Source organism: Falco rusticolus, chromosome 8, assembly GCF_015220075.1.
Source record: "Falco rusticolus isolate bFalRus1 chromosome 8, bFalRus1.pri, whole genome shotgun sequence".
Lineage (NCBI taxonomy): Eukaryota > Metazoa > Chordata > Aves > Falconiformes > Falconidae > Falco > Falco rusticolus.
In genome coordinates this window covers 65,124,930-65,136,197 of record NC_051194.1, presented here as the reverse complement: position 1 = coordinate 65,136,197, position 11,268 = coordinate 65,124,930, and the positions used below count along the sequence as shown (strand labels likewise).

The following is an 11,268-nucleotide window of genomic DNA, read 5'->3' as shown; positions in this document are numbered from 1 at the left end:
TCACAAGGGGGGTGTGTGTTTTGTTTTTGTTTTGTTTTTTTTTTTTAATTTTAGTAGGCATATTCTGGTTACCATCATTCAGTTAATGCTTATTTACTAGCTTACAACAGTATATTCTTTACTTTTACCAAATTATGAATTATCCTTGAATTATGAGCTGTCCTGAGAATTTCAGTTAAGAACTTAAAAGTTTCAGGGTAGATAAACAGTTTGGTTTGACGTGTCAACTACCAGCATGAAGGAGCCTGTAAAGTTCAGGGAGAGGGGGGCATTGTGCCTGCCTTGCCCCCAGCAGCACGCACCTAGCCCTGTCCCAAGCAAGCTGCTCAGCCCGCGAGCTGCTGGGCGGCTGCCTGCGGAGCAGCACTGCTGGAACTCTCCAGGAGAGCGGTGGCGCAACTGCCCCTGGCTGTAAGGCAGGCTCGGACATGCCTCCCTTGTCCCCCACCATCATTGCCATTAGCTGCCACCAGAACAGCTTCTCTCCGGTAGGACACAGAGCTCCCTAGAGCAGGGCAGCTGCCTCGCTGGGCAGCTGGAATGGAGGAAGAGAGGACTGCTTTATGCTGGAAGCAGGGTAAGAGATGAAGTCCTTGGGGAGACGGACAACCACCGATGGATGGGGTTATGGGGAGCGAGTGGCACAGACAAGCATCACAGCAAGTTAGCACACAAGCCATGGCCTCTTCACTTCAGAGGCTTTTTACAGTTTTAATTTGCAAACAGAACTGCCATAAATCTCATTCACCATATCATGTCTACTGAAATAATAGATAGAAAACCCAAAGGGTAAAATTAATCTTCTTGTGGAAGGCCTTAAATTACATTATTACAGTAGAAAATACAGGAGGTAGAATATAACTGAAAGGACAAAATGCAGACTAAGAGTCAAATCTATAATGGCTCCTGTAAGCTACGTAAGACATAGTTTTAAAAACTAAACCCAGTATTTCAGTAACTATAGAAAACGGTTAATGTAAATTGCCATGAGAGCCCTTATATCATGCTTGATACAGGGAGGTAGGATGTAAGAATCAGAAGGACACGTGAGACATGACACTATCTACAGCTCCTGTTTGCTTTACTGAGGACAGTGCTTTGCAGGTCAGTCGCCCTCTTCAGCTTCAGACTCTGACTCTGGAACAGAGAGACGGTTGGAACTGGCAGCCAGCAGCCCAGCCCCCCGCAGCCCCCCCCCCAGCTCAGCTGCTGCCCTGCACAACGCCTACTGTCAATGCATGGGGCGGGGGATACCACCCCCCAGTCCAGAGGGGCAGTTCCCACCCTGCATGCCCAAAACAAAGCATCAGCACACAGAGGTTCCCAAAATGAGCTTGTAAACTGAGCTGCTGCTTACCTTCTTCAGCATTTTTGAGCCATTCAACAAACTTCTTCATTTGCTCCAGAAAGACACTCTTTCCTTTTGCAAGATGTGCATCTTTATACCACTTCAGGATGGGTTCTTCACTCAGAACTTCAGCTGTAATATGTCCCAAGAGCAGAATTAACACAGCGCACCACTGAATGCCAGCTGGTGAGAGCCCCTGACTGGCAGCCTCTGCTTCCTCCCCTGGAAGCAGCACCGCAAGCTCCTTCCCTGGGTACGGCTGGACACACCTGCACCCATACAATCGGCACCCATTTCAGAGTGGCTGCTGGGGGTTTCCCGAGCACTGCCCCCTAACAGGCTCGAGTATTTTGTAGCCATTTGCAGCAACACGCTCGTAAGGAAAGCTTCAGGCAACAGTTAAGGACAGATGCAAATTCTCTGAAGCCCAAAGTACACCACAGGAAGCATTTTAGGTTAGTTTTACAAGTACAACATGATCTTCAGTTTAACATGTTTCCTGATGTTCCCACCGGCATACAGCATGTTTTGCCCCAACACCTTATAACAGCCATTTAAGAGAGCCTAGAGCACCCCACAATACCTTGGTGGCCACCATCTCTGGCTATTTACAGTCAATGTTCAGAGAGCGCACTAAGAAGAACACACTGTCATGCGTCTTTCCCTATGTGATTGGCCAAAGAGCCTCTAAAACCCGAGTTCAGCTTTGATCTACCCCAACTCTTAAAGCCTAGAGACAGGCAGCACCCTTGTCTAAAGGAGTGCTTCCCCACGTGCCAAGGACAGCTGCATCCACCTTTGTGTTCCACTGCTCCACCTCTGCAAACCAGAGGTAGAAAATTCTTCAGCCCATGAAGTGCAATGGTGTAGCACTGACCTTCCCTAAAGGTCTTAGCAGGACTGAAGCCTTCTGCAAATACAGGCTTTAAAAAACCCCGACCAAACAAGAGCAACCCCACAGAACCCCACACAGAAGTTACCTTTATAGAAGAGCACCACTATTTTCTGGAAGGCCTTCATGAAGTGAATGTTGTCATAACAATACTCCTGAATCTTCAACAGAAGAGTCAGCTCTGACTGACCTTGGGTAGTAAAGGCAGCGAGTAGAGGGCTGTATTGCTGTAACAGGAAGGACAGGTTGGCGCACACAGAGCACCACATTTATCACCTGCCTAAACTGGCTTCATGTAGCAATGCCTGCCCCCCCTCAGAGCGCCCCTCCAGAAGTCACACCGCTTTCGCCTCAGTAACATGGACTATAAATACCACCGTTACAAGGAGTAGTAGTCCCTGTCTAATGCTGTCTCTGTGTGAGGGGGGCTGTATGTTCAAACTCATTCAGAAAGGGAGCTGGCGACAAGAGGAAAGCCCGAGCCCTACCCAACAGGTGCTGAAGTCCTCACTCAAGTTACAATACCTTCAAGTGCTTAATGGCTTGCTCTGCTACCAGCTCCTCCTTTTTGTTCCATTCCACTGTGCTCATCACACTCGACCAGATTATGGCTACCACAGTTTGTTCCGAGATGTTGTTTTTCTTCATCTCCTCCTTCACGTACAAGATTATCTGGCAGTTAGAACCAAAGAGTCAGCACACAGACCACATACAACACAAAGCCAAATTAAAACTTTGTTCTAAGAGTAACCCAGAAGCCTTCAGAACCACAAACAACCCCTGTGATCATACAGTAGGATTCACGACATTAAGACTATGAAGCCAATAGCGAAACACCTTGATCATAACTTTACTTCTTAGGGAGAGCTCAGTGTTTAAGTTCAGTATTTAATTAGGCATGTATCTTCAGATTAGTATTAAATGCTATTGTATTTCAGATGATTTGAGACAAATTCCTACAGAAAAAAAGAAAAAAAAAAAAGCACCTCCATCTTGTTACAAGTACTTACATCCTTGAACGGATCGCCCCGTGACATCTGCTCCTGAAGTTCTTTCTGCAGCTCTTTCCGAGCCCCTATGGTTTGTTGGTTTCGAACATACTCGGAAAGTTCTTTTAGTCCTGCTTCAGTGAAGTACTTGGAGAAGTGTTCAACACTTTGTTTGTTGGCTGGGAAGAGTTCCTGAAAACAAAGTTTACACCAACTCTTTCACAAAAGAAACACATGTTGAGTACTTTCCTGGTAAATGCCATTTACTAAACTGGCTTAAGTAGTAAATCAGCGCTTTTGGTGGTACTCACCATCAGCCTGTTATCCATGTTTACTTTACGAAGACTGACAGCCACTGCATTAATATCTTTCTCATTTATCCATGATTTGAACAGCTTGACTGCGAAAGCTGCAGAAACACCTGTGTAACAGGAACAGTACTATTATTACTGAAATTCAAAGCAACGGGAATCATAAGGCCTCAGAGCACCGGGCACCTAGTTTGTCACACCCCTGCTCAAAGCAGCAGCAGCTGTGCTCAGAGGCAGCCCCGACACAAGCTGCGGTACCTCCACCTGAGGATACTGCAGACTCCGGCACATTGGACTTTTCCCACCACTCAGCATCACGAAGGCTTCCTGGCAATAAATTCAACTCTCCTTGCTGTAATTTAGGCAGGAGCCTGAAGACATGACACGCCTTCTGCATCCTGCAAGGCACCTCTCCAAAATACGGTACCTGCTGGGCAAGGCCAGTGATGGCAGCCCCCAGTGTCACGCAGAGAAGCCCTACGCGCAGGCTTTCTGGAAATGGCTAGTTCTCTGAAGTCTTAGCAAGACCTTCCAGGCCGCAAGGCAAAACGTTTACTTCTGCTAATCCTGTAGTAACTATCACGAGATGAAGCTACTGAGCTGCAAGAATGTACTGTCACCACATCTTCCACCCGCTTGTCACAGTTCTGTCCCCCACCATCCTTCCCTAAAGGAGGAGCTGGGCAACACTTACCTTCTTTAACCAAGTTCTCGTTGTAAAGACTGTTGAGAATCGATGCATTGAGTGTCCCATTGGCTAGCAGAATACCTGTCAGCATGGCCAGCTTGTTCCGCTCAGACTCTGAGAACCCTTTCAGGAACAGCAGCAACTGCAAGAGGAAGTAAGAGGAACCACCCTCCTCTCACTAAACTGGCTACTGCCTCCATGTTAAGACACTTTTCTTTCAGGCAAGCTATTCAACTAGCAGAAGCACTAGTTCACAGTAGTCTTCTCCACTAATCATACAAGCTAGCTGCTGTTCCATTAACAACCTTAAAAGCGTTGTATTTTGATAACCCACTGTATTATATAATTCTTCTGTACAGAGTGATTAACTAGCAGAACTTCAAGGTTTGTTTTGTCTGCTGCTAAGAACCTACTCCATACCTTTTTGACTTCATCTTCAAAGCCTTTCTCCAGGTACTTGTAACGCCTGATTAGCTTGTTAAAAACCTAAAAAGATACAGACTATATTATTTTTTGCTCTGAACTATCATTTCATTAGAAATTTTTTTTAAAAAATCAAGTTCAGTAAAGTTGGTGTGAACTCTTTAGAGCACCTTTAGCTTGCAACAGTGCTACTCTACCTCTTCTAGTAAGCTGCTTAAAGCCATACATTACTTTTATCTAAACTTCCAACTACACAAACATTTCATTTTTGACCACCGAAGAGTTTAAGTTAAATAGTACTTATTTCAGAACTAACCTGAGCAAACGCTTGCATGGTTTCTAGGTCTTCCTGTGCTGCAAATACACAGACGTTTGTGCGTGTCATGTCATCAGCCAGGGTACCACCTGGGGCTAAAGAAGGGTTTCAGCATTAGTGGCATTACTCCCCAGTGAGAGTACTGAGTGCTCCTCACATTAACAATCCCAGTACCTGTAACATGCAATGCATCGTCCTTTCGCGGTGAACTGAATGACTGGATCACTGAAGACAACCCTACATTTCCATCCGCTCCACTGCTGTAGTGGAACTTTTGAATCAGCAGCTTAGACATGAACATTTAAATATCCTGCCTCCCCTACTTACTGCTAGAGTGGATTGGCAACACATCTTGTATAAGGTATGGATTAAGTTAACATGACTGTATGAGCTCCTCTTCCCTTTTAAAGGAAGCCACTGAAGCTGCTCAATCCTAGCAAGTGTCCTTTTAGTGCCTGCTGCAATAGTGCTGCTTTGTTAGTAGGTGTATTTTAAACAGTAAGTCACAACAAGAGATGAAACATGTAGACATGCATGTTCAAAATTCAGTGCCCCAGAGATGAGCTTGAAACTTTAGTCCTGAAAGACACTTCAGCTTTTTAGCTGCTAATTAGAAAATGCTATTTCACCATTCTTCTTTAGTTTAATGCAAGCATTTGACTGGTAGCCAGGCTACTTCACTAACTTGGGTAAATTCAAGTCACCAACTCCAGCGTCAGAATATCTCATCACCAATTTCTATGCCATTCTACATGTAAGGGAGATCCTTTTGTTATATATTAGCCAGAAATGCAACTTAAAGATAGAGATAAGCATTAATGGCAATAATATTAAAAGGTGGTAAGGCAACAGGATGCCAGTTTTTATTTTGGCCTTGTCTGAAGATCAAAGCTAGTTACTTAGCTACTTGTTACCTTGTTACAGTCAGGGAATGGAGTAAAGGATCTCTGTATCTCCATTAGTGCAGCATTGCATTTTTCCCTTTTTCTCAGCCTCACTCCTAGAAGGAACACTTCCTAACACAGTCTGCACTGCTTTAAGACTCTTGAATGTAAACCCACAGATTGTAATGACTTGTACATTGACAGTTTCAAGTACTAATGCTCCACGTGTCAGACAAGTTTACTTACTTGTACTACCAGCTCAGCAAAAGAGACTCTTGCCAAAAGGAACATCACAGCTAACTTCAGTCTGCATAACACTGTTCCAATACACAGCTTTGGGATAAGCAGGCACGTAAGTTAAACCATGTTGAAAGCCTTCTTTTCCAGCATTTGTTTGAGCAAGTCCCCTGCCATTTCTATGGTATCAGTGCAAGAACCTCCTCAACAGGCAACAGATGCACCCTCCCAAGCCAGCCACCCCCACTACAGAACTGCCATTCACAGCCTGACTGTGGCCCACAGTCAGGTATTTCCTCTCCTCCCCCCAGGCATTTAGGTAATTTGAATTCTATTTCTGCTAGGTTACAGAAAACCTTCTACAACTGCTAAATTTCTCATTTAAAGTCCTCACCCCCAACTACTGCCTAACAAATGTTACAATCTGAGACAGACCTCTCCCAGTCCAGGCGAACACCACAGAGGGTCCTCTTCACAGCCTCATTTTAAATGGGTCCCTGCCATCTGAACCACTTCTCACTAAACAGCATTTAGTCAAGCAGGAAATGTAAAGTATAAATCTAAAATCTAGAAGTACCACTTTTTTTTTTTTTTTTTTTTTTTTACTTTTCTACCTTGTTTAGTTTCATCTGCTTCTTACTTGGTTGGTGAGCATCTGTTCCACTCTTTGCTCTTTACACACAGCGGGCATGTGAGTTTACAAGACTTTCCACCACACATTTCACTTCCTCGGTTTTCTGCCGACTCAACCGCCCTCTCATTTCTCTCTCCCCCATATCTGCTAGAGCCCACAATTTCACTATTGTCAACAACAAAGGATTTGTAATAGCATTTCTAAGACTAAGCGCATCCAATTCTTCTGTAAACAATACTGCTTTCCAAAATAACAGGGCAGGGTGCACAAAGCACAGGATCATGTCAGATTCTTTCAGGGCAACTCTGCTGGTCTTCCAACCACAGATCTCACACCTCAAACAAGCACTCAGCCATTTCACATCAGCAGAAGTGAACCTGACTACAGAGTCAAGCTCCACTCCTGGTTTAAAAAAAAAAAAAACAAACCCACAAAACTAAAATCCAATATATTTTCCTTTAAGCCCAATATGTACAGTCTACACTTCGAAGAATGCAAACTGACTCAAGCAAAACTACACCAGAGTATTCCTTACAGGAATCTGAATGCTCAGTCAGTCACCAAGATGGTCAGGTAGTTTTACCACAGATAAGTTAAACCCTGTTCTACATGCTCAATGGGCTCTTTAGCGGAGTATTTGCACTGAAAGAAAACAGTGAGCTTTTGTAGAGTCAAGTGAATAAAAGCTGACAGCAACCCCATCAACAGGACTTACCCAGCATTCCACCAGCCACCAGGATGTCAAAAAGCGTTTCTGCATAGCGGCGATAGTCAAGTTTTGCACCAGAAGCATCAAGAAACTTTGCTACTGCCTCCAAGTCAGTGCCAGTTTCAGTTAAACCTTGAATAATACAGTCCTGGAACTGAGTAGGGTCAAACCTCTCTTTTTCATCTGTAAAGACAGTGTTGAATTAAGTTGCCATAAACAGCTGTTTAGTTTTTAAAGTTTGTAATTTCAATCTCACTTCTAAAAAACCCAAGAACACCCCATCCAAAACCAAAAAAAAAAAAAAAACCCACCCCAAAAACTACCCCAACCTAAACCAAACTTGCCCTGACGAGCCTGACAACTGGTATTAACGAGCACAAACAGTGGCTTAACAGTGTAGCTGAAACAGCTATATGGGCCATTGAAATTCATTAAGAAGTTTTCCTGCTTTCACTCCCCTATTCACTCAAGGCTTGAAGAAAGGCTATCAAAAGCTAAACCATTTGTTAGTTACCTCCAATCAAATTTTTAACTGTACTTTCACCGAGAACAGTTGTTTGTGATGATCATTGGTTGGCTCTAATAAAGCTTATCTGACTTCTCAGTTCGATTTTTATACCCCCGTTCACATGTCAGATCACTCCTTCCCTCCAAAAACAGAGGCCGAGCTACATTGCTAGAAGGCAATTCTTAATACCTGCCCCTACAGTTTTGTACATTTGACTCCATTAATCATGTACCTTTTCCAGCCCTTTGGGCCTCTCCCTGTTTTGGATGAAATATTCTGACCAAAAGGCTGCACACCATCATCATGTTACAGCTAACCAACACTACTTGCTTTCTGGCTATGAAGACCACCCCCTCCTCAAAATACAGAGTAAAATGAGCTTGAAAGAATTGATTTTCCTCAAGTGCCTGGAAGAAAAGTAGAAATCTGAGCCAACTTCTTATTTTTAGATAAATATGAAGTGATGGACTATTAACTACAGATCTGTTTAGCATCCTTTGTTGTTGTTAAAGCAGAACACGTTTCTTCACATTTGAGATGTATCAGTTGTTCATAGCCTTGTTTTCACTATAGGTAAGGCATAGTTAATACGCAACAAATCCACCCATGTAACTAACAGAAAGCCTTAAATAGAAGAGGTCCTCAGCTTCACTCATCTCAGTCTGTCCTTGGACTATGTAAGCCACGAGAAGAAAGACTTCCAAAGAAACAGCACTCGGCTGCTGACCTTACTTTGAGTGCTGTCTACAATTGCCTAGCCAGCTTGGTTAGCATCTGCTAGCAACCTTTCCGTAAGGAACTACACTCAATGCAAGTACCAACAAGCTGGTAAAGGGGGGAAGTCTGGAAATACTCGATCAGTTATCTTCCAGGACAGATCCACAAAGCTCACTGTTACCACAGAGCTGCTTGGAAGCCAAACTATGGTTAAATGTTTAAACAAACAAAAACAGAGAAGAGAGACACTAACATTTAATTGGCTGGACAGACTAAATCCAACTCTCTCAACAGTTTCTCAGGGTGGTTGTGCTTTAACATTATAATAGGTTCTGCAGGTAAACACGTACATGTACTGCTGTACAACTTCATTAGTCATTTGGTATGTACGCCATCCTTAATGCTGTCAGTTTTGAGCTGGAAAACTGCTAGCATATTAGTAAAACAGTGTTAAACAGAACTGTAAAGAGCTGTCCCTACTTCCTCTTTAGCTTTAAGAAAAGCACCACCACGATACTAAACCAAATTACTCATCACACCTCTTCAGTCATTAACTCTTCTTACAGGAATAACTGTGTGCATACAGAGCTAGGCACTTGCACATCCCACACTAAGGGGTTTTTTTTGTTTGTACGGATGGAGGAGTGGGTGGGTATGTGGGGTTTTGGTTTCTTGTTTTGTGAGGGTTTTTTAAATTCAAATCAGGTATTCTTAGAGCGTTAAGGGCACAATATAACTTTTACCCAGTGGCTAAGGCTGAAATTCTTACCAGGTTAGATACTCCTTAGATCCAAGTACTAACCTGCGACAAGCCTGTGCTGGAGCTGCCCGTACATCGGGGCTACTAAAAGCTTCTGCCTCCAGGCTGCGCACACTCGGTACAGTGCTAGCGTGACCATCTATTAGGCCAAGGTTACCACCGTAAATTCAGCTACAATTCTTACTGCTAAATACTTTTTATTAGTGCAGAGAACGTTCTGGCACCCAGAGTTAGCCTCAAGCCCTTGCAATTAGCACGGTCTCCGGTAAAAGATTCAGGGGAGCATACAGGCCTCGGCTTGCCTAGCGACAGAAACCGAGGGCGCTCGGGGCCGCAGGCGCGCGCCGCCCATCGCTTACCTCTTTTTCTGGTTTTAAAACGCTGGCCCGATAGCGTCGGCTTCTGCGGCTTTTGATTATTCATAAAAGACACCCTGCGAGGAAGCAGGAACACGCCTCAGGGCGCTGGCGACGGAGCCCGCCCGCCGCGCGGCCTCCCCCTTCCCCGGCCTCCATCTTCCCCGCGGCACAGCTCGGCTGGCGGGGGGCGCCCGCCCCGTCCCGGTCCCCCGTAACGCCACGGGCCTCCCCGGGCGGCGGCGGCACCTCCCAGCCCGGGCACAGCGCGGAGCCGCCGCGCCCCGCGACCGCGCAGGGGAAGGTGGGGAGCGCGCCCCGCCGCCCCGACCGCGCCGCAGCCCTTAGGCCCGGCCCGGCGGCAGCCGGCCCCATCCGGCCGCGCCAGCCCCCGCCTCCCGCCGGCGGCGCGCCGCAGCCGCCCCCCGCCCGGGGCCCGTCTCCTCACCGACTTTAAGGCAGAGAGAAAACGCCCGAGCGGCCCGGAGCGGAGACGGGCGCGAGCAGCGGCGGGGAGCGGCGGCAGCGGCGACGACGAGAGCTCTGCGGGCGGAACCAACGCGAGAGGAAGACGGGAGGGCGCGCTCCGCCCCGCCCGGGACGCACCAACCCGCCCGTGAGGACAGAGGGGAAAGGGGCCGGGGAAGGAGGCCGGCCCTCCCCGGTGCCGCTTGCTCCCCGCGGCCGGCCCCGCGCTGCGGGCCCACGGCGAGGCGCTCCCCCTCCCCGCCGGCGGGGCTGCCCGGCCGATCCGCCTCCCCGCCGGCGGGCGCGTTCGTCATCTACCCTCACGGGCCAGTAGCCGCCTGGCGCCCCCCCCCGCGCCGGCGGTGCCCGTGGGTGCACCCGGCGGGGGAGCGCGGCGCCCTCTGGCGGCGGCGGGGCGACCCCAGCTCCGCTCCGCTGCTCCGGCGGGGCGTGGGGTGCTGTGGCCGCTGCCGGTTGCCCGCGGACCGTCCCGCTGCGCGCAGCCCCTCAGCGGGGCTCGAGTTCAGCCCCGCCCGGGCACAAAAGCCGGGCGACGGAACGCAGGCCGCTCCGGAGGGGAAAGGCGTTCCCGGCGCCCGCCCTAGCGCAGGCCGCCGCGGCGCGGTAGGGCCGGCCAGGTGCTTGCCGCCGCCGCCGGGCGGTGAGATGTGCCCGGGCGAAGCGCGACCGGCCGGGCCCCCTGCACCCCGGCGCTCGGGGGAGCGGCGCCGCCCGTCCCCGCCTCCCCGAGGCGGGCGCTGCGGGCCCCGGGCGCACTGACCGCCGGCCGCGCTCCGTATCCGGGGTGGGAGCTGGGCCCCGCCGACACCGAAGGGAGCGTGGCTCCTGGCCTCGGTATTGTAGGGTTTCACTCCCCGCCTCAGAATCACTCGTTCAGCAAGGAAACACGGCTTTTGGAGGGGAACTCGCCGGTCAATACGTTACATCCCTTCCCCGATCATCGCTACTTAGTGAGAGCTGTACAGCTTCCTGCCGAAGTAAACCGGCTGTTTTTGAAGGGCTGATGT

At 48.3% G+C, this 11,268-nt stretch overlaps 1 protein-coding gene across 2 annotated transcripts; it reads right to left on the bottom strand.

Moving 5' to 3' along the window:
- Positions 1-12: 12 nt before the first annotated feature.
- BZW1 (basic leucine zipper and W2 domains 1) lies at positions 13-10,344 on the bottom strand. Of its 2 annotated transcripts, XM_037398002.1 has the most exons (12): positions 10,221-10,344; positions 9,776-9,849; positions 7,438-7,614; positions 4,968-5,062; positions 4,649-4,714; positions 4,235-4,370; positions 3,541-3,650; positions 3,251-3,421; positions 2,766-2,912; positions 2,329-2,467; positions 1,358-1,480; positions 13-1,137 (listed from the first exon to the last, which is right to left on the bottom strand). In XM_037398002.1, the coding sequence occupies exons 2-12, from the start codon at positions 9,837-9,839 to the stop codon at positions 1,106-1,108; spliced, it is 1,260 nt and encodes a 419-aa protein (XP_037253899.1). In that variant the 5' UTR covers positions 9,840-9,849; positions 10,221-10,344; the 3' UTR covers positions 13-1,105. The 2 variants fall into 2 exon arrangements, with proteins under 2 accessions (XP_037253899.1, XP_037253900.1); XM_037398003.1 differs by lacking the exons at positions 9,776-9,849; positions 10,221-10,344 and having other exon boundaries at positions 5,057-5,062; positions 7,438-7,515.
- Between the last annotated feature and the right edge of the window lie 924 nt (positions 10,345-11,268).